The sequence below is a fragment of the Bubalus bubalis genome, chromosome 24 (assembly GCF_019923935.1).
Source record: "Bubalus bubalis isolate 160015118507 breed Murrah chromosome 24, NDDB_SH_1, whole genome shotgun sequence".
Lineage (NCBI taxonomy): Eukaryota > Metazoa > Chordata > Mammalia > Artiodactyla > Bovidae > Bubalus > Bubalus bubalis.
The window spans coordinates 9124884-9148046 of record NC_059180.1 but is presented as its reverse complement, the minus strand read 5'-3'; the positions used below and the strand labels follow the sequence as shown (position 1 = coordinate 9148046).

Sequence of the window (23163 nt, the reverse complement as noted above, 5' to 3'; positions counted from 1 at the left end):
CTGGAGCTTTGAAGAGCACTTTATTTATTTATTTTTTTAAAACGTTTTATTTCTGATTAACCTCTCCACCTTTCCTGTGGAACGCACAAGCACTTTAAAAAAAAAATGCCTCCTGGTGCTGCGGTGGGACGGAGGAACCCGGCAGGCTGCAGTCTGTAGGGTCACAAAGAGACAGACACAACTGAAGCGACTCAGCACACACGCTGCGGTAGGAGTGTGTACTGCTACAACGCTGTGGGACACAGTGTCAACACTCAGGGGAAATGTGGGGTATCTGGTGGGCCCGGAGACAATTTTTCTGCGTTGAAAAGTTTACTTGCAAAATTACTAAGATTCCTTTGACTGGTGAAATTTCCACATTTGAAAACCCTTGTTCCTTCCTCAAGCTTTCAAGTTCATTTTACAAATCTTATTTTCCTTCTCATCACTGTAGCTAATTTTTTTTTTTTTTAATTTGGACATACCTTGAGGGTTGCTGAATCTCAGTTCCCCCAACCAGGGAAAGAACCCGGGTCACAGAACCCTAACCTAACTGTTGGACCTCCACGGAACTCCCCCCGTAATATCTTCTTTCTTTCTTTTTAAAATTTTTTACTTTTTAAAGGAGGCAAAGCTTTAGCTTCTGTCTTGGTAGTGAGTCCATGAAGGTTGATATTATTTTCAGTATATTTGAAACACTTTACAATTCAGAAATTAAGAGAGCACCCAAAACAATTCTGCACACGTTTCCTCCACATGTACCCTTGCCTCCCTCCAGACCACTTGACGCATGGCAACCGGAATGATCGAAACAGTAACTGGGTCGTGCGGCTTTTACCCAACCTCCTCCAGGGGCTCCCTGCTCTTGTCCTGCATGATCTGACCCCTGCAGGCCTCATCTCTCTCCTATCCCGACACCCACGCATCCCGGATTGATCAGCCTCTCTTGCTCTCAGTCATTCATCCCTTCAGGACAAACGGAGCCTCCACTCTGGGCCAGCGCTACGGGCAATGGGGAGAAGTGGTGACCAGGACGGAGTATCTGTTCTTAACAAGCTGTCATTCTAGGAGGGGAAACAAACAATAAATAAGGCAATGTTGTGTGTTAGGCGCCCAGTCGTGTCCGACTCTTTGCCACCCCACAGACTGTAGCCCACCAGGCTCCTCTGTCCATGGAATTCTCCAGGCAAGAAAGAATACTGGAGTGGGCTGCCATTCCCTTCTCCAGGGGATCTTCCCCACCTAGGGATCAAACCCAGATCTCCTGCATTGCAGGCAGATTCTTTACTGTCTGGGCAACCCGGGAAGCCCAAACAAGGCAATAAACCCAGATAATTGTGGGGAAGTACAGTTTAGAAATGAACAGGGTAAAGGAAAGACACCAGTGGGGGAGGAGGAGGGTGTTGTGTTAGGAGGTGTTGTGTTTGCCTGCCAGGCAAAATAAACTGATGTTCAGGTCTCAGGTTCAGGGTTCAAATCTCAGGTAAAATGCCTCCTCCCGGCAAAGCCCTTCCTTACTTCCCAGGTGGGGTGGTACCCTAGGGTTGATATCCTAACAGCCTACCAGTGATTTTTCTTTTTCTTAATAATTTTATTTACTTATATTTAGGACTTTCCTGATAGCTCAGTTGGTAAAGAATCTGCCTGCAATGAAGGAGACCCTGGTTTGATTTCTGGGTGGGAGAATCTGCTGGAGAAGGGATAGGCTACCCATTCCAGTATTCTTGGGCTTCCCTTGTGGCTCAGCTGGTAAAGAATGCACCTGCAATGCGGGAGACCTGCGTTCGATCCCTGGGTTGGGAAGATCCCCTGGAGAAGGGAAAGGCTACCCACTCCAGTGTCCTGGCCTGGAGAGTTCCATGGACTGTGTAGGCCATGAGGTTTATTTACTTATATTTAGCTGTGCTGGGTCTTCATTGCTGTGTGGGCTTTTCTCTAGCTGAGGCTCCAGGGCTTCTCATGGCCTTGTTTATTGTTTGTTTCCCCTCCTAGAATGCAGTTTGTTAAGAACAGATGCTCTGTCAGTCCTGGTCACCCCTTCTTCCCATTGCCTGTAGTGCTGGCCCAGAGTGGACACTCCATTTGTCCTGAAGGGATGAACCACCCACAGAGAGAGAGAGGCTGATCGATCTGGGATGATCAGCAATGAGAAGCTTCTTGTGTTCTTTTGTTGCGGAGCACCAGCTCTAGGGCGCACAGGCTTCAGTAGCCGCGGCACGTGGCTCAGTAGCTGCAGCTCCCGGGCTCTAGAGCACAGGCTCAATGGTTGTGGCTCTCGGGCTTGGTTGCTCTGCGGCATGTGGGATCTTCCTGGATCAGGGATCGAACCTGTGTCTCCCGCATTGGCAGATGGACTCTTTACCGCTGAGCCACCAGGGAAGCCCCATTAGCCCTTTGCCTAACGCATCATAATCACGATTGGCTGCTGGCTGTCTGTTTCCCCACCTACAATGTAAGCTCCAAGGTGCCCTGTTCACTCATCCAGTGCTTATAACAATGGCTGCAGGCTCCCAGTTGATATTGTCAGACAGAAACTGAGAGTCAGGCTAAATGGCTTCCAGCTTCCAAATCCCACACCTCTAATCAGAGCACTTCCTGAGGACAAATCCTTAGAGTGTAGAGAAGTTTAGGATATATGCTTTTTCAAGCAATGGCACCCCACTCCAGTACTTTTGCCTGGAAAATCCCATGGACCGAGGAGCCTGGTAGGCTGCAGTCCATGAGGTCGCTAGAGTCGGACACGACTGAGCGACTTCACTTTCACTTTTCACTTTCATGCATTGGAGAAGGAAATGGCAACCCACTCCAGTGTTCATGCCTGGAGAATCTCAGGGACGGGGAAGTCTGGTGGGCTGCCATCTCTGCAGTCGCACAGAGTCGGACACGACTGAAGTGACTTAGCAGTAGCAGTAGCAATGAGCCTTTTAATATGGAACATGCTAAGGAGAATGTTAGGAAGACTGTACTGATGATGGAAGGCTGCAGTGTCTGAGGGCAATTATTTCAGTGACAGAATCACCATTAGAAAGATAGCTAAAACTCCTAAAGAAATTCACTGGACAGCAACAAATGAATTTTTAAAACTTCAGTGCAGGACTTCCCTGGTGGTCTAGGGGTTGACAATCTGTCTGCCCATGCAGGGGAGGAGGGTTTGATCACTTGTCCAGAAAGATTCCACATGCCAAAGGGCAACGAAGTCCTCGAGCAGCAACTCCTGAGCCCGCCTGCCCTAGAGCCTATGCCGTGTGACGGAAGCCACCACCATGGGAAGCCAGAGCACTGCAACGAGACAGCAGCCTCCAGTCGCTGCCACTAGAGAAAGCCCAAGCAGCAACGAAGACCCAGCACAGCCAAAAATAAATTAAAAAAAAATTCAATGTAAACAAAGTAAAGCAGAAAGTCAGTTCAACATTCTGGGCCAATGAAGTGGAAAGCAGGAGAGTCTGCCTATCCTGGGCTTGAGATGCCACCAGATTTCCAACCCCAGATCCTGCGGTGTCACAGGGGAAGTGAGCAATACTTTAACTGTCAAAGTCAAGGTGTCACTTTAACCAAGATTTGTTGCCTGTCCTGTTTGATAAATGGGATTGAAAGCCTCTGCCTTTAGGTAAAGGATTTTGTTTTCAGCTTTCTTTCCTTTCCACATCTTTGCTCTTTTCTCTAATTGTCCTCTTGTGATAAGAGTCTGAGAGCCCTTGCCCTTTCACAAGAACCTGTGGTTTCCCCATCACCCCCTGGTCCCCACCCCCCATGTGGCTGCTGTGTGGCCCTGAAGGAGTGGCCAGAGTTTTCAAGATCTAAGCTCTGTCTGGGCCCAAGTCCAACAAATCACAGAAGGCTCAGTCTAGAAAAAAGAAAAAAATGTCCTGATGGTATAGTTCCCCCGAAGGTCGCCTCCTTCTGATTTTTCTGGTATTCCAGGCACATCAGTGGACTTGGGGTCCTGGGAGCACCAACAGGTCCTCTGTAGAGTGGAGGGTTTTTTTTGGAGAAGCAGGAAAGGGGAAAGATTTATACACCATTTTCTGCATTTATTGAAAATGTTTAGTTTCTAAACTGCATATGTGGTGGAACGTGTGTGTGTATCTGTGTATGATAGCTGACTCTAAGGAAAATATGAATATTAAACCACATAGGAACAATCCCAAGGGAAAAAAACCACAAAGAGACATTTCAAAAAAAGTTTAGATTTCAAGAAAATTTGTATTTTCTCCTGCAGAGAAATAAAAGACCTGTGAATACTGATTCTAAAAATATACAGGATGGCTCTGGTAGTTTCAAGGGGAATGGAAGAGATATAGCCAACTTCAAGTATTTTTTCTGAAATCGTATAAAAGAAGGGAAGAAAAACACTGAGTTCGTTTTTGAACCTGGAGACTTGAGTAATTACCGTCATTAGAACAAACTGCTTCAGAATCTGAGTCATTTGAGGTTTTTACCCAACTGGCAATGACTCGAAAAGAATGAGGAAGCACATGTTTTCTTCCCAGCTGTATAACACAATGGTAAATTGTGCCCACTGCCTTGAACTTGCGAGCCTGGCTGCATAACTGGAATAAGCAATTTGCAGACATCAATTCCATGCCCCTATTTACGTACAGAGGAATAAACCAGGAATCGAGGGGCAGGTACCACGTCCTGAAGGAGCTAAATAAACACTCAGGTTGGAAAGATGAAGCACAGAGTTTTCACACAGGAAAACTGAACAGAACAGCAGGATTGTCTTTCCCAATAAATTTCCATAATGCGCAGGGTTTCTTGAGAGAAAGAAAACTGAAAGGATAAAAGGAGAGAACAATTACTTGCAATAGAGACTCTGGTACGTGTCAGTCGCTCAGTCGTGCCCGACTCTTTGCAACCCCATGGACTGCAGCCTGCCAGACTCCTCTGTCCATGGGATTCTCCAGGCAAGAATACTGGAGTGGGTGGCCATTTCCTTCTCCATAGGATCTTTCTAACCCAGGGATCAAACCCAGGTCTCCTACATTGCAGGCAGATGCTTTACCGTCTGAGCCACCAGGGAAGCCTTCATAGATTCTGGAGACCATATTTATTTGAATGACCAATCAACTGCTTAGAAGATAAGGTCATCTCTCTGTAATGTATACAGATTTTAATTCATGATGAAAAAACCGCCATGAGGCTTTAATCAGCTCTCTGAATAAAGCAACCCAGTTCCTCACAGCTGATCAAAGCTGTTGTGGAAACATGGATCCTTACTGTTCATTAAAGATACTCATACTGAACACTTACAGAGCCTTGTGCTAAGCAACAGGGATAGAGATAAAGAAGTTCCAATCCTTTTCTTCAGTTTAGACTTTTTTTTTTTTTGGCCGAGTGGCAGTCTTGAGCAATCAAAGTTCCCCAGTCAGGGATTGAACCTGGGCCCTCAGCACTGAAAGCACAGAATCCTAACCAGACTGGACCGCGAGGGAATTCTCCAGTTCAGACATTAAAGTCGGATTTTATCCTGAAACTATGATGTAATATGGGATGGGCTCGATAAAGGACAGAAATGGTATGGACCTAACAGAAGCAGAAGATAGTAAGAAGAGATGGCTAGAATACACAGAAGAACTGTACAAATAAGATCTTCACGACCCAGATAATCACGATGGTGTGATCACTGACCTAGAGCCAGACATCCTGGAATGTGAAGTCAAGTGGGCCTTAGAAAGCATCACTATGAACAAAGCTAGTGGAGGTGATGGAATTCCAGTGGAGCTATTCCAAATCCTGAAAGATGATGCTGTGAAAGTGCTGCACTCAATATGCCAGCAAATTTGGAAAACTCAGCAGTGGCCACAGGACTGGAAAAGGTCAGTTTTCATTCCAATCCCAAAGAAAGGCAATGCCAAAGAATGCTCAAACTACCACACAATTGCACTCATCTCACACGCTAGTAAAGTAATGCTCAAAATTCTCCAAGCCAGGCTTCAGCAATATGTGAACCGTGAACTTCCTGATGTTCAAGCTGGTTTTAGAAAAGGCAGAGGAACCAGAGATCAAATTGCCAACATCCGCTGGATCATGGAAAAAGCAAGAGAGTTCCAGAAAAACATCTATTTCTGCTTTATTGACTATGCCAAAGCCTTTGACTGTGTGGATCACAATAAACTGTGGAAAATTCTGAAAGAGATGGGAATACCAGACCACCTGATCTGCCTCTTGAGAAATTTGTATGCAGGTCAGGAAGCAACCGGAGAAGGCAATGGCATCCCACTCCAGTACTCTTACCTGGAAAATCCCATGGACGGAGGAGCCTGGAAGGCTGCAGTCCATGGGGTCGCTGAGGGTCGGACACGACTGAGCAACTTCACTTTCACTTTTCATTTTCATGCATTGGAGAAGGAAATGGCAACCCACTCATGTTTTTGCCTGGAGAATCCCAGGGACGGGGGAGCCTGGTGGGCTGCCGTCTATGGGGTCCCACAGAGTCGGACACGACTGAAGTGACTTAGCAGCAGTAGCAGGAAGCAACAGTTAGAACTGGACATGGAACAACAGACTGGTTCCAAATAGGAAAAGGAGTACATCAAGGCTGTATATTGTCACCCTGTTTATTTAACTTATATGCAGAGTACATCATGAGAAACGCTGGACTGGAAGAAACACAAGCTGGAATCAAGATTGCCGGGAGAACTATCAATAAACTCAGATATGCAGATGACACCACCCTTATGGCAGAAAGTGAAGAGGAACTAAAAAGCCTCTTGATGAAAGTGAAAGAGGAGAGTGAAAAAGTTGGCTTAAAGCTCAACATTCAGAAAACGAAGATCATGACATCCAGTCCCATCACTTCATGGGAAATAGATGGGGAAACAGTGGAAACAGTGTCAGACTTTATTTTTTTGGGCTCCAAAATCACTGCAGATGGTGACTGCAGCCATGAAATGAAAAGACGCTTACTCTTTGGAAGGAAAGTTATGACCAACCTAGATAGCATATTCAGAAGCAGAGACATTACTTTGCCAACAAAGGTTCGTCTAGTCAAGGCTATGGTTTTTCCTGTGGTCGTGTATGGATGTGAGAGTTGGACTGTGAAGAAGGCTGAGCGCCGAAGAATTGATGCTTTTGAACTGTGGTGTTGGAGAAGTCTCTTGAGAGTCCCTTGGACTGCAAGGAGATCCAACTAGTCCATTCTGAAGGAGATCAGCCCTGGGTGTTCTTTGGAAGGAATGATGCTAAAGCTGAAACTCCAGTAGTTTGGCCACCTCGTGAGAAGAGTTGACTCATTGGAAAAGACTCTGATGCTGGAAGGGATTGGGGGCAGGAGGAGAAGGGGACGACAGAGGATGAGATGGCTGGATGGCATCACTGACTCGATGGATGTGAGTCTGAGTGAACTCCAGGAGTTGGTGATGGACAGGGAGGCCTGGCGTGCTGTGATTCATGGGGTCGCAGAGTCGGACACGACTGAGCGACTGATCTGATCTGATCTGAAGTGCAATAAAACAGAATTTTATACAAATTCTTTTGGCAACATGGTGGGTTGGCTCCACCACGTACAACCTCATGATACCGGACAAATTAATCATTCTCAAGCCTGTTTCTTGTAAAACGAGGATACTATAAGCACCCACTTTGGGACTAGTACATAACAGACGACAGTAAATATAATGCATAATAGAGGACAGCAAACAGAGTCACTACTCGTTATTTTTATTATTTGTCATTATTATGACAATTAGGCTATGGGAGGAAAGATTAGTTCAACAGGTAGAAAACCAGCCCAAAAGAATGCTCAAAGCACTTGTGAATATGCAGTACCTATTTTTCTGGAATGAAATTGTCACATTTTACCGAGGCACAGTTTCTTCCCGGCAAAATGAGAGTATGTCCCATGTTGTAGCATTGTGAGAATTTCCTGATAGTAAACAAGTTCCAGAGTGCAGGAGCCCACCCAATGGAAGCTGGTGTTCCGCTAGGGGAATTCTGGGCAATCGGGAAAACTGGCCAAGGGCACGTCCCAGCTCCGGCCTTCCCCCATCCAAGGCCGCAGGACGTCAGCCCCTGTGCGTGTTCGCTGTCGGGTCCTGAGTTTGGCCGGAAGGTCCAGAGGCCCCGGCTCCTACCCGCACCAGGCAGGATGCTCCTACCCCTCCAGGCCTGCCCGGCGCGAGGTCCCATTTCAGCACAGCGCTTCCCGACGCGCCACGCGGAGAGGGCCTCCCAAGACAAATCAAAGACGAAAACCAACCAACGTCCCTTCCCGGAGCGACCAGCGATCTCGAAAAGCCGCGCAGTCAGGTCTCGCCTTCCTCTTAGTCAGGAGGCCGGACGCCAGGTCTCCCTTAGCAACTGCGGCCAATAGCAACGGGTGCCAGCCCGGGCAGTCCCTCTGCGCAGGCGCGGAGAGGGGACGGCCCCACGGCTTCCGCTCGCGCCCAGCGTCCTTCGGAAATAGGGGCGGGGACTGCGTGATGGCGTCACGGGCGGGGGGTCTGCGGTGGCGGGAAAAGGCGGCGCGAGAATGGAGGCGCAGGAGAGCGGTGGTGGCACTGGCGAGTGCGGGGCCCAGGACGCTGCTCCAGGCCCCAGCAAGGCCCCCGGCAGCGCCAGCCACTACGAGCTGCCGTGGTGAGGACCCAGGCCATCCACGATGGGGCCCCTGGACGTGTGGGTGGGCGAGCGGCGGGCCGTGTGTCCCAGGGTGGCGCAGGGGCGGGAGTTCATTCACCTGAGCAGAGCAGGAGGTCCCGGGGTGGTGTCCAGTGGGTTATTATTTGAAGGCGGCAAGAGATGTGGGTCGCTGAGCCCATCTGGGGTGCAGAGTGGCCAGCCTGGACTCTGGAAGCGGCGTTTTGATCACCACAGTGCTCACCGAAAACAGCTACCCCTTGCCACCACCCACTCTTACACAGGCGCTCTGCCAGCTGGGACTCTGATGATCGCTGAGCGGAAAGTGTCGGACGCAGGTTCGGAATCGGGGATGGTGTTGCAGAAGGCACCGGCCTGTTCTCCGTGGCTTGCTCACTTTAAATAGCAGCATCCTGGGGAGCTGGGAGGAAATGGTGATGTGGGGAGTCACCCGCCACTGGCGCAGGTGTGGGGCAGGCTCTCTGCTGGTGTCCCGCTCCCTGTGCGCACCTCTCACAACTCTCTCCACTGGGCGTGGTAATGGTTTCCTCCCTGCCTCCACTGTGTATTCCTATCCCTCCAGCCCACTCCACTTCTGGGTGAGAACAGATATCTAAATAAAGGGCAGTATAACTTATTGGAATATATACGCTGCACCGTGCCGTCCCCCAGCCACTGGAGATGATGCTAGCCCGAACTGAGATGGATTGTAAGTGTACAGCATACACCGGATTTCAAGGACTACTTTTTTAAAAAATCTCATTAGTAATTTTGATTACATGTTGAAAATGATAATACTTTGAATGTATTAGGGTCTCTAAATTATGTAAGTAAAATTAAGCTCATCCAATTTTACCTTTTTAAATGTGGCTACGAGAAAGTGTAAAATGACATATGTGGTTTGCCTTATAAATTTCAGGCACAATCCTATTTTAGATGCTTAAAGATACTTCAGTGTGCAAAACAAACTGTGTTGCCACAGAGCTCACATTTGATAGAGAAAGACAACAAAGTGAAAAATCAACGAGTAGACATATAGTACGTTTGATACTGGGAACGATTGCGGGCAAGAGGAGAAGGGGGCGACTGGATGTGATGGTTGGATGGTATCACCCACTCGGTGGACATGAGTTTGAGCAAATGCAGGGAGACAGTGAAGGACAGGGAAGCCTGGCGTGCTGCAGTGCTTGGGGTTGCAGAGTCAGAGCTGACTCAGAGACTGAACAGCAACAGTATTTGATGGTGACAGGCTCTGTGGAGCAAATAGCTGTGGAGGTAAGGGAAGGCCTGTGATGAGATGATATTTGAGTAAAGACCTGAATTTAGGGAGTAAGCCATTTGGCCGTGCAGAGAGAGAGCTTTCAGGCAGGGGAACCAGCTGAGAAGTCCCTTGAGGAGGAGAATGTTTGCCTTGTTCAAAGTCTAGCTCAAATTTCAGCTCCAAACATCCCCAGGTGACAATTCTTCCTTCCCCGGGCTTCTGCAGCACGTGGTTTATATAAGCAGCTTAGCTTTGTCATAGAATTTGCTAAGCTGTATCTCCCCTCTAGTGGGAAAGCCCTTGATGGCAAGAACCGTGTCTTGTTCATCTCTGCACCTTCTACTTTTCTCCTCCTGAGAGTTCTAAATCCTTCCACAGCACTTGGTACCTGGAGGGGGGCTGTATGTGAAGAATAAATGAGTAGGACCAAGCATGCTCTCATCTGCTGACCTTGGAGGAGAGCTGTCCCTTTATTTTCTGCAGTATGTGGCAAACAAGCTTCTTTGCGTCCTGCTGCTTTTGGGGCAAGACCAGTACCTGGAGTGGGTACCAGCTCAGAGTAAATCAGGGAGTATAGTAAAGGGCAGAGGAAATCCTGATGGTCAAATCCCAGCAACTCTACTTTCATTTCTGTTCTCAGAGCTGAAGAAAATAATTTTTCTCTCATCACATAGCTTGCTTGTTAATTAAAAGAGAGAAGTATTAGGAATTCCCTGGCAGTCCAGCAGTGAATACTCTTGAGCTTCCAATGCAGGGGATGAGAGTTTGATCCCTGATCGGGGAACTAAGATCCCACAAACCACGTGGTACAGCCAAAAAAAAATTAATTTTTTAAGAAAGAGAAGTGTTGTCCTCAGGCCACCAGCCTGTCCAGTCCATACAGCCTGAAAGGATGACAGGATAGGCCGTGGTTTCTGTCTAGCCGGCCCTGCTGGGCCCCTGGCATGCTTCTGCAGACACTGGCAGGTGAGGGGTGAGACGGGGGCTCGGCTGCTTTGGTGTCTGTCAGAGCAAATGATGTCAGTGCCACATGCACTGGACTTCTGTTGTGACGGGAAGGCTGTGATGCCACAGTGTCCCGTTGCTCCAGATGGCCGGCTCTGGCCCTCCTCCAGCATCAACAGGTGTTTCTCTGCTGTGACAGGTTTGAAGCCTTTGGTACACGATTCACATGCACTTGACTTTTCAAACAGCACTCGAACACCTCTTTAAAACCTGCAACCATTTGCTCTATATTTACTGAAAGTATATCATCTCTGACAAAGCTCCCAGCATCGCCCTTTTGTGCTTTCTTTTTGGGTAGCGTGAAAATAGCCTCGTCAACATCTTTCTGCATTTTCTTAAAAACAGGGTTGAAAAATACAGACCAGTAAAGTTGAATGAAATTGTCGGGAATGAAGACACCGTGAGCCGGCTGGAGGTGAGTGAGTTTTTAAGGTGATTGATTTTTATTTGTATTTTTTGGCCGTGCCATGCAGCCTGTGGGATTTCAGCTCCCCAACCAGGGATGGAACTCCTAACCCCTGCATTGGAAGTGTGGAGTCTTAACCAAGGATGTCCCTGAAAGATGATCTTAAACATCTCATTACTGTGGCTTTGATAAGCTCAAGGCATTTGGAGGAAGACAGTCACGAATGTAGAAGAATTAAGGGAATAGGAGATACTCAGTTTGGAGAGAAACTTAGAAGCTGGAGGGGGTGACTTCAGATGTTTGAAGGGCTGGCTTGTTAGAGAGGACTTACCAGATTGTTTTGTATTCTTCAGAAGCATCAATGGCAAACTTTCTGTAAAGGCCAGTGAATAGGTATTTTAGACTTTGAAACCATATAAAGTCTTTGTCGAATATTCTGTTGTTGTTTTTTTTTTATTTTTTAAAAAATGTTTTATTTATTTTTGGCTGTGCTGGGTCTGTGCTGCTGTGCTGGGCCTTTTTTCTAGTTGCAGCGAGCGGGGGCTACTCTTATTGCAGAGCGGGGGCTCTAGGGTACTCGGGTTTCAGCAGTTGTGGCTCACCGGGTTAGTTGCCCCGTGGCATGTGGGATCTTCCCAGAGCAGGGATTGAACCCAGGTCTGCTACATTAGCAGCCAGATTCTTAACCACTGGACCACCGGGGAGGTCCAAATATTCTTTATTTTTTAAACAAGCCTTTAAAAATGTGAAAACCATTTTTAGCTAGGGGGCTTATAAAAATAGGCCCCAGATTGGGTATCCCCACTCCCCCGCACCACCCCGCCACCTGCCCTTCCACCATAGCTTGGCCAGCCCTGCCTGAAGGAACTAATTAACAAGGCAACAGGCTTCAGGGTGACATGTGTAGAGGACAAGCAGAAATGTTCAGGCATAGAGCGAGCTTTGAATTTCCAGCCCGAGAGGTCTTTAGGTGGAGTCTAGAAACCCAGCTATTTGAGATATGACAGAGGGGGTCTCCGCTGTCGTTGGGGCTTAGACGTCAGTGGCTACCAAGGTATTTATTTTACAGACTTATTCATCTACAGATGTTTGAGTATCTTCTCTGGGCCAGATGCGATGTGGTTTTGGGAACTGTTGATATCCTGGTGAGCAGAATAGAACTGATCCCGAGTCTGTATTAGACTCACAGACTCACCAGGGCAGCGTTAACGGCAACAGGCCATGTGATCAACGCTCTGTTAGGGGAAGTCCAGGGGCCGTGGGCGCACATGGGAGGAGTTCAGGAAAGGGTTAGCCTGATTACAGTGCCGTAAGCCCCAAGTGGAAGAAGTGACCAAAGCTAAGTGATTGGAAGTCAGACCTGGCAGGGCAGGGGGTGGAGAGAGGAGAGGAGGCTGGAACGGCATGTGCAGAAACCCCGAGGCGAGAGAGCTTGTGTGGCTGGGGGGCCCTGACTGGTCAAGTTGGCAGGTAAACCAGTTTTCACAAGCGTTTCTTCCCTCAGGTCTTTGCAAGGGAAGGGAACGTGCCCAACATCATTATCGCTGTGAGTACCAGGTCCTGGCCCTGTGCAACGTCCTGGAGTCTGGGTTTCGCCCCCCTCTTAAGTACATTCTTGTACACAGAGCTTCCTCCTCAAGGAGGCTCATGATCACAGAGCCCAGACCACTCCCCTCGACCATGGGACACAGTTCCCTCCCAACCTGTGGGCTGGTTGCTGTGGAGATTGGCTGCGGATCGGGGTCAGGACAGTTCTAGGCGGGGGTGAGCGGGTACAGTGGTGAGCAGTAAAGAGGGAGTTCCGGTTACCTTCATTCTGTTGGCTTGAAGCACTTACTGGAGACCTCATTCCTAGGGCCCCCCGGGAACCGGCAAGACCACCAGCATCCTGTGTTTGGCACGAGCCCTGCTGGGCCCGGCCCTCAAGGATGCGGTTTTGGAGCTCAATGCCTCAAACGACAGGTACGCCTTGGAAGTTAAGCCTGAAGGGTAGCACATGTTGTACATTTTGGGTTGTCATAGAAACAGCTATTTTTCAGATCTCTGTAGCACGTAGAGCTTGTCTCGCCAGCTTTGTGTTTTCCTTTAATCTTTCCAACAAAAGAGAACCAGGATTGCTGGCTTGGTGATGTGGCATCATGGGCACTTGACTTACTGCTTTAGTTTTTTTTTAAGGGAGATTTTAAAAATTGGTTTTAATTGTGCTAAAATACACATCACATGAAACTTGCCATCTTAAAAAAAAATTAACCATCTTAACAATTTAAAAAAATATATTTATTTATTTGGCTGTGCTGGGTCTTCGTGGCGGCACACAGGGTACTTTAGTTGCAGCATGTGGGATCTAGTTCCCTGTTGTTCAGTCGCTCAGTCATGGCCGAATCTTTGCAACCCCGTGGATTGCAGCACACCTATCTTTTACCATCTCCTGGAGCTTGCTCAAAGTGATGTCCGTTGAGTCGGTGATGCCATGCAGCCATCTCATCCTCTGTTGTCCCCTTCTCCTCCTGACTTCACAGTCTTCAGTAGTTCACTGACCAGGGATCAAACCCAGGCCCCCTGCATTGGGAGCTTGAGCCTTAGCCACCAGACCACCAGGGAAGCCTCCCTGGTTTACTTGGGAGCTTGAGTCTTAACCACCAGACCACCAGGGAAGTCTCCCCGATTTACTTTTTAGATACGGGATAGTTGAGGATTATGAAATGAGGACCTGTTGAATAAAATGTCTGCAGAGCCTGCCTTTGGCTGTCCCCTCGAGGATGTGGCTTTTCACTCTGCAGTGTTTTCTGGTTTGGATGACGTGTATGGACCTGAGACAGGCTCTAAGTGCAGCTCACTGCTCATCCGCCATCAGGAGCACACCTGCAGTTGAGCCTTTTTGTAAATGCCAGTTCCAGGTAGCAGATACAAATTGATTCAAGCTTACCATTACCTCCTTTTCTTCACACCCATATGTCATCAAACTCACTAGTTTTGAAAACTTTGGTGGCTCTTAATTTTGTTGAAGAGAGGATAGCCCATAATTGCAAATATATGTAATTTTAGATTTAATAGAGTGATGAGTACCATGGGTTTTTTTTTGTTGTTGTTCCTTTATCATCTATTTCAAGTCACCTTGTCAAACACACCTGCCTTCAGCTTTTGATCGCTTACAGACTGTATGTAAATGTGGGTGTTCAAACCTCATCAAAGATGAATGAATACTGTCAAATGCTCTTTTAGCAAAACGGGATGGTTTGTGTTCTTGTTACAAGACCTTGGGGAGCTAAGTCCTTCCTGTTGAGTGACTAACTAGATGAAAATATGTTCAGGTTTTGTCCTTAGAAATATGTTCACTCCTTGATTCTTTTTTTTTAATTAATTAATTTATTTGGATGCACTGAGTCTCAGTTGTGGCACATGAAATCTTTAGTTACGGCATGTGGGATCCAGTTCCCCAACCAGGGACTGAACCCAGGCCCCTGCATTGGCAGCCTTGCATCTTAGCCACTGGACCACCAGGGAAGTCCCACTCCTCAATTCTTAAGTTTGAGAAAATTCATGGGGGATTTTGGCATCCAAAGATTCTTAAACCCTGAAATTTTGTCTGTGTGATCAATTTCACCTTCATCATCAGAGTCTAGAATCCTGTCTCCCTGCTTCATTTTCTGACTTGTCTAATAATGACGAAACATCTTCCTCTGCCGCTTCTCTGTGGCATTATGGGTAGAAAATGAAAAATTTTGAATTTTCCACTGTGGTCAATGAGAGCTTTCAGGTGGTGTATCTGAACTACTTTTGTATCTTCTAGAAAGATAATGTAGAACCTCACAAAACAATAAGAAACTGAGGGATGGAGCAGTAGTTAGTAACAGTTTTTCCCCCTCAATATTGCAGTATTCTAAGCACTTCCATCATCATTTCATTTTCTTATTATTTTAGTCTTTTGTAGCATAGTTGGGAATTATTGATGAGTAATGATGAAACCAGTCCATTCTAAAGGAGATCAGCCCTGGGTGTTCTTTGGAAGGAATGATGCTAAAGCTGAAACTCCAGTCCTTTGGCCACCTCATGTGAAGAGTTGACTCATTGGAAAAGACTCTGATGCTGGGAGGGATTGGGGGCAGGAGGAGAAGGGGATGACAGAGGATGAGATGGCTGGATGGCATCACTGACTTGATGGACGTGAGTCTGAGTGAACTCCGGGAGTTGGTGATGGACAGGGAGGCCTGGCATGCTGCGATTCATGGGGTTGCAAAGAGTCGGACACGACTGAGTGACTGAACTGAACTGAAATGAATGATGCGACAGTTACTGGGATGATGAAATAGCAAATGTTTCCAGGTGCAGTATGGGGGTGTAAGACTATGGAGACCCCCAAAATATATCTTAGACTGTAAAAGGGTCCAGTGGGTCCCCCATATGATAATTGCAAGATAAAATGAGTTTCATTCCGTTTTTCAAAAAGAAGTAAAATTTTTTTCCCTTGTTCTTCTGAAAACCTCCAAGAAGGGATAAAAGTAATGAAATGTTAATCCTTATAAATAATGAGAGTTGCCCCAAAAAAGAGACTTAAAAACAGAATTGGGTCCATGGTGGTGTCCTGAGGGTTGAAAGTCCCCATGAAGGTAACTGAATTGGTCTCAGTGACAATAACCTGTGGCTCATCGTTCCAGAGGCATTGATGTTGTGAGGAACAAAATCAAAATGTTTGCCCAGCAGAAAGTCACCCTCCCCAAAGGACGGCACAAGATCATCATCCTGGATGAAGCAGACAGGTAGGGGGCCTCGCCGAGAACCCGTCACCTTGATCCCCAAGTCTCCTGCCTGGATTTACTAACTTAGGAGGGAAAAGCTCATGCCTTTGCACTTCTGTGGTAGATTTGCTCATCACATCCTGAAACGTGATTCCATAGGGGCCTGAGCCTTAAACCTGATCTTAATTAAGTAACTTACAAACATCCGAGACAGTTCATTTGTTTGTTCCAGCATCACTGACATGCGTAATTTAAATGATTTTTTTTTTTAAATCGTGGTGGAATACACCTAACAGAAAAGTTACCATTTCCAGTCGCTTTAAAGTACACCGTTAGTGACACTGAGTGGGCTTCCCTGATAGATCAGTTGGTAAAGAATCCATTTGCAGTACAGGATACCCTGGTTCGATCCCTGGGGTGGGAAGATCCCCTGGAGAAGGGATGGGCTACCCACCCCAGTATTCTGGCCTGGAGAATTTCATGGACTATGTAGTCCATGGGGCCGCAGAGAGTCTGACATGACTTTCACTTTCAGTGACATTGAGCATTGAGGACAGTCACAGTGTTGTGCACGCATTACCAGGATAAATGAAAAACTGTTAAGTGACATTTAGAAAAATAACAGAGTTCGTGTTCTTTGAAGGAATTTTAGAAGATATGAGTACAATCTTGCTTTATTTCATCGACAGTTTTTCTACACTATGCATTTTTACATAATTGGGATGATAATAGTATAATTTTTATATCCTGGCTTTTTCTTATAACAAGTAGAGTTCCATGTGGTTATAGTCTTGTTGTCAGCATAGTTTTTAATTGCTGTTTTCTGTTCCATCCTGGGGCTGCATCTTAGCCATTTTCCATAACATTAGCCATTTTACTATAACGCTTTTATAGCAGTAACATCTATCCAGCACTTACATGTCTCCATTTGCATCTTGCCAGGTTCTCTGCTGAACACTCTGTGTGTTATTGTCTTGTTTGTCATACCAACACTCTGAGGTGGGCAGTAGCATTGTCTTCTTACGGGCGATGACACTGAGGCTCAGATAATTAGCCCCAAAGTCCCCACACGAGCGGATGAAGGAGCTTCAGGGCGGTCCCAGGCAGCCTGTGCTCTGTCCGTGTACAACCAGTGGGCGTGAGACCCACACGGGGTCCCGGAGGGAGACTGAGCATGCTCAGTTAGGAGAGCTGGCTTCCCAGGGTCCTTTGGAGGGGATCTGAGTCTCAGCTGCAGACCTCTCCTTGTGTTCTTCTTCTCAGCATGACTGATGGAGCCCAGCAAGCCTTGAGGAGGACCATGGAGATCTACTCCAAGACGACCCGCTTTGCTCTCGCTTGTAACGCTTCAGATAAAATCATAGGTGAGGGTCAGCTTTGCATGGCTCGGGGTCCTCGTGGCGCTCACATGGGCTCTTTAGCAGCAGAAGAGAAGGTGTGGTACCAGATGGGGAGGTTTGGAGAGTGGAGACGGGTGAGGTTTGTGGAAGATTTTACGTACGAGGGTCAGAGATGGACTGTACTGTGACCTCAGGGGGTGGTCAAAGGGTTTGCCTGGGCAGGCCAGAACATTTTGAGGAAAGCCAGTGGGGCAGCAGAACAGGATGGATCAGAGAGAGAAACCCACCCGGGGCCTGGCGATCATGGAGTCGCTGTTGTCAAGGTCTGAGCAGCGTTCAGGGACAGCTCCCAGAATTCCGCATTCGTCCGCCTGCTGGTTTTCACATGCGTCCGAGTCTCCCAGGGGAGCTTAAAGAAGCCAGGCAGGTGCCCTGTTCTCATCCCCGCCTGGCTGGGTGGTGACCTGCCCAGGAGGGCCCACACACACAGTGTACACGGTGGTTCCGGATCCCAGCTGGGCCGGCAGTGACCCTCCTGTGGGCTGTGGCGCACGCGTGTCTCTATCCTCGAAGATCTTTTCCGCTTCTGGGAAAGGTCAGCCAAGCTCAGCCCAGGCAGTGCAGGCTGGGACCTTTATTGGTTGATGATTGAAGTCGAGCCCTGATTGCTGGGTTCCCCTTAAGCACCTGCTGGGTAGGGGGGAGTGCTGCCCACGCGGCTGGGCCACGGGCATCGTGCGGCTCATTCCCCGTAACTAAAGGACCGACAGGGTCCCGCTGTGCGTTGCCCCAGAGCCTGACTCTCTTCCCGCCTGGTCCAGAGCCCATTCAGTCCCGGTGCGCCGTCCTCCGCTACACGAAGCTGACCGACGCGCAGATTCTTGCCAGGCTCCTGAGCGTCATCGAGAAGGAGAAGGTCCAGTACACGGATGACGGCCTGGAAGCCGTCATCTTCACCGCCCAGGGCGACATGAGGCAGGTGCGTGCGGCTGCCGCCCCCGCTTCCCGGACTGGCCACGCCCCTCGCTTTACAGGGAGAAGGAGGCGACTGCTGCATGGGGATGAACATAGCCAGACCAGGGGATGTTGACCCGACACCCTGGTGGTGGGGTTGCCTTGGGCCTCAGGGGAGCGGGCCTGCAAGGAACGGGTTAAACGCGGACTCCCAAGAGGAGGTGGGGCGGCGGACAGAGACGGAATAATCGCCCTGGCCGTGTTTCTGCTCCTTGGCAGGCGTTGAACAACTTGCAGTCTACTTACTCGGGATTTGGCTTCATCAACAGTGAGAATGTGTTCAAGGTAAGAGCCGGTGTGGCCATCACAGTCGACAGGGCAGCATTTACCTGCCGGGTCCGCTGGAACTGCCCAGCTTTCACTTGGGTTGCGAGAGAGACAGTCCCACACCTGGTTCTGCTTGCTGGAGACATGCAGACAGCAAGTGAAGACCTTGGTTACCTAGGGTGCCCAGAAATGGATCTAGCAGGGCTCCCCCTTGGATGGGCCTGTCCACCCCTGATGGGCCTTTCTTTCTGGTTTGGGCAGGTCTGTGACGAGCCCCACCCCTTGCTGGTAAAGGAGATGATCCAGCATTGTGTGAGCGCTGACATTGACGAGGCCTACAAGGTTGGTCTCGCCCTTTCTTGACTCGGGGGAAACGTCTGGCTCCTTGAGAATGGCAGAGGGGGTGCTCCCTGGGCTGGGCACTTTATTCCATCTCATTCTAAACTGGTGCTAGGAGTCGAGCATCCTCTAACTGATCCTAACTGATGCTAAGAGTTGGGTACCCTCTACAGTTGAGAAATCTGGCTCAGAAGCTAGACTCCTTACTGTAATCACATAGCTTAAAAGTAATCAACTTGGAAGTGAGCATCATGCGTTTCTACTGTAATTAGATTTTCTATAAGAGGAATTTGTCCACCAAGGACGTGAGGAAAGAACAGCCCAACTCCTTGCCTATTTTTTTTTTTTTTTAATATTTGTTTATTTGGCTGCATAGGGTCTTAGTTGTGACACACAGGCTTAGTTGCTCTGAGGTATGTGGGATCTTAGTTCCCTGACCAAGGGTTGAACCCACATCCCCTGCATTGCAAGGCGGATTCTTACCACTGAACCACCAGGGAAGTCCCCAACTCCTTGCTTTGTAGAGAAGCCATCTTTCTCTCAGTGGAGGGGAGCTGTGCCTCTCTATCTTCTGAAGAGCCTGGGAATGGACATCCAGGGACCCAGGCCTGGTCCTGTGAGCCGATTCCAGAGGTCATCATTGAGGTTCGTGTGGCCCTCAAGTCCACATGGGGGCCGTGGTGTGATCTGAGGCCATTGGTCTGATGGCAGCCGGTTTCCTTCTTCCTACTGCCACCAAACCAAGGTAGAAATTGACTGGATTTAGGACAAGGCTAGACCTCAGTGGTCAAAAATTCACCTGCCATTGCAGGAGACGTGGGTTCTATCCCTGGGTTGGGAAGATCCCCTGGAGGAGGAAATGGCAACCCACTCCAGCATTCTTGCGTGGAGAATCCCCAGGGACAGAGGAGCCTGGCGGGCTACAGTCCATGTGGTCACAAAGAGTTGGACACGACTGAGTGACTGAGCACACATGCACGCAGACCTCATGAAACTGGAGCACAAGGCTGGGAGACTGAGGCAGACTCCCAGGCACTGAAGGGAGCCGTCAAATTTATGGGCGCAGAGCTTCCTCAGCCCCTGAATGCACCCCAGGGAGCCAAGGCAACTGACTCCAGACCCTGCCGCTGGGTGGGATGGGGATGGGGTTGGAACTGGGGCCTGGGGCTGAGAAGGCAGGAGGCTGTGACCTCTGTCGTCATCTCTGCCCTGGTCAGGATTTGTTCAGGCCTAATTGTGCCGTGAGGGTGTGTCACAAGTGACAACTCAGCACAGCAGTCACTCCAGGGTGCTTACTGGGGTGATTAATAAGGCATTTTAAGAGCCTTGGAGGGAGGGGATGTATGTATACTTACAGCTGATTCTCAGTGTTGTATGGCAGAAACCAACAGAACACGGTAAAGCAACTGTCCTGCAATTTAAAAAATAGTAAACACAGGAAAGAAAAAATAAAAGAGCGTTGGATTAAGACATTACAGGGCACAGTGGTGGACTCGTCTTGCAGTATGGTTGAGAACATTTGCAGTGTTCTGTCTGCCTGCTGGGAACATGGATCACCCCCACCCTCCAAGACCTAAAGGGCATGGACCTTGAGCCCGGTTGCCCGTGGGGCCGATTCTCAGGAGCACCTGTGCTGTCTCAGATGGCCTGCCCACCCCCAGCCGTGCGAAGGGCCGGCCCTGGTTTGGGTTTAGCCGCACCCGCCTGTATCCTTGTCGTCGGCAGTTGCACAGCCTCCATGTCTTTTCTTTTGTCCAGATCCTTGCTCACCTGTGGCATCTTGGCTATTCCCCAGAAGACATCATCGGCAACATTTTTCGAGTGTGTAAAACCTTCCAGATGGCAGAATACTTGAAACTGGAGTTTATTAAGGTCAGTGAGAGTAGAGCAATGCCTCTCTCCCCAGGAATGTGGGCCACGCTGAGGCTGTTTCACTCACAGGCCAGGCGCCTGGAAGATGCTCAGTCAATGGCAGGTCGTCCCGGGGGCTAGGGGCTTGTTTACGCCAGTCCTGCCAGGCAGTGACCTGATGTTCCTTGGGATGGCTGTGTTCATGAGAGAGGTATTTATTTACTTGTCATATAAGTGAGATTAATTGAGATGTAATTTAAATAAGAGTAAAATTCAACCTCTTGGGTGAATTCTGTTGACAAATGCAGTCTGGCTTTTTTTTTTTTTTTCATTTTCTTAGCGGCACCCATCAAAGAGCTTCCCAGGTGACTCAGTAGTAAAGAATCTGTCTGTCAATGCAGGAGACACAGATTTGATCCCTGGGTAGGGAAGATCTCCTGGAGGAGTAAATGGCAAGCCATTCCAGTACTCTTGCCTAGATAATCCCATGGACAAAAGAGCCTGGCTGGCCACAGTCCATAGAGTTGCAAAGAGTCAGATATGACTGAGCGACTGAGCACGCATGCACCCATTAAAGAACTATCAGTATTCTTTTTAGGAAACAAGATGAACTTCTCAGAGTTCATTTTCCAGCTGGAGTTTGAGTTCCCTGCATCAATTTTGAGCAAACCTTTGGTTCAGATGTTCAGGTTTTAAGAATTAAGACTCTTCCCTCACTTATTAACCAGATTTAAGTTGGATTTTCTCCCCCCCCAGGAAATTGGATACACGCATATGAAAATAGCGGAAGGTGTGAACTCCCTTCTGCAGATGGCAGGGCTCCTGGCCAGGCTGTGTCAGAAGACAATGGCCCCAGTGGCCAGTTAGAGCAGAAGCCTCTCTTGCTGGGTTATGAGAGTCCTTATTGCTGAGAGTCACAGCCTTTGGTTTGGAAAAAGTGATGCCCTGGACCGACCCTGGAGCGCATCTTCCTGGTCTTCACCTTGCTTCCAGCACATCTTCCCTGCTCGTGGAGTGTTCAGACTCAGCCTCAGACTCACGATGGGGTGAGAGGGTGGGAAGAGACCCTCCAGGACATGGCCCCCGGTCTGTGCTTGTGTTGGCATTTTGCTAATAAAACCTTACAGTTTTGTGGCAGAAAGGTGGCAGTGCCAGACCACAAGGAAAACCAGCTTCCTATCTCCCACGTATACCCCCAGCGTCCTGCAGGTAGAGAGGTGGTTCTGATAAGAGATTGGACAGGCTAATCTCAGTTTTTCTAGAAGCCATAAGGACAATCCCACAGGGTGAGGCAGAGTTTGCTGTAACTTATCAGCCTCTCAAAACAGCCTGGGGCCCTGAGCCCTTCATAAAGGGCTTGGCAAGAATCACCCAGGAGGGCTTCTCTGGCGGTCCAGTGGTGGAGACTTTGCACTTACACTGCAGGGGGCACAGATTTGATCCCTGATCGGGGAACTAAGATCCAGCATGCTTTGAGGGGCAGCCAGAAAGTTTTTTAAAATAAATAAATAAATTGGAAAAAAAAAGTCACAGAGGAGCACAGTACAGATAGACCCAGAGCAACCTCCCTCTAGGTCACCTTTTCTGTGTAGCCGGGTGTATCTGTTGCTTTAGAATTTCCCAGTGAATTTTGTAGAAATGCTTTGTTTGTTGGCAAAATGCTGTTTTTTCCCATGTTTAAAAATTATGGAAAATAATCATTATAGATAATACAGAGAATGATATGGTGAACTTTCACATAACTCATCTTTAACAATTTTATCAACACGTTCCCGTCTTGTTCTTTCTATATTCCCGCCCAGCAACCCTACCACCCCACTCCCAGATTGTCCTGAAGCAAATCCCTCGGTGGGGTTAGACACGCATCAAGACCACGTTGCCGAATGGTCACAGGAAAGTCTCCAAGGTCACTGGCTCTTTGGGTTGGGGTTTTGATTAAGAGGGGGGGTGGAAATTAAGGTCCTCAAAAACTGCAAGCAGGAATTTTACAAAATACTTCAGCACATCTCAATCTTATTTATTATTATGAATTTTTTGGCTGCACTGCATGGCTTGCAGGATCTTAGTTCCCTGACCAAGTGTTGAACCCAGGCCCCTGCAGGGAAAACGCTGACCATGAGAGAGCTGCCTGCCTCCTCAGTCTTACTTTTTGTCTGGAGCTTTGGGATCCTTGGGAAGCAAAGGGATGCCTGCGCCCATTTTTTTGTGACACCCCAGCTTCCCACACTCAATGGCCGGGCAGGACCCCTCCCGCTGGAGCCTCACCACAGCCCTGCCACACCTGTGCTCAGGCCTAAGCCGTCCTCCCCGCAGGTGAGGCTGGGCTGCAGAGCGTGAAGGGACGGGCGGCCAACAGCTGTGTTCTAGATGTTTTTTTCCTCTAAT

General features: G+C 48.5%; 1 protein-coding gene across 1 annotated transcript; it reads left to right on the top strand.

The window, feature by feature from the left end:
* Positions 1-8399: 8399 nt before the first annotated feature.
* RFC2 (replication factor C subunit 2) lies at positions 8400-21919 on the top strand. Its single transcript, XM_006057075.3, has 11 exons — positions 8400-8559; positions 11171-11240; positions 12736-12777; positions 13087-13193; positions 15887-15988; positions 17231-17331; positions 18129-18286; positions 18541-18606; positions 18850-18930; positions 20686-20799; positions 21535-21919. Exons 1-11 carry the CDS (start codon positions 8453-8455, stop codon positions 21643-21645), a joined length of 1059 nt encoding a protein of 352 aa, XP_006057137.1. The 5' UTR covers positions 8400-8452; the 3' UTR covers positions 21646-21919.
* The last annotated feature ends 1244 nt before the right edge of the window (positions 21920-23163 follow it).

Bases quoted from the DNA above. Each gene is read 5' to 3' on its own strand.
- RFC2 (XM_006057075.3), top strand. From the start codon at position 8,453: ATGGAGGCGCAGGAGAGCGGTGGTGGCACTGGCGAGTGCGGGGCCCAG. The intron at 17,332-18,128 runs GTGAGGGTCAGC...CGCCTGGTCCAG, and splicing joins CGCTTCAGATAAAATCATAG to AGCCCATTCAGTCCCGGTGC. The intron at 18,287-18,540 runs GTGCGTGCGGCT...GCTCCTTGGCAG, and splicing joins CCCAGGGCGACATGAGGCAG to GCGTTGAACAACTTGCAGTC.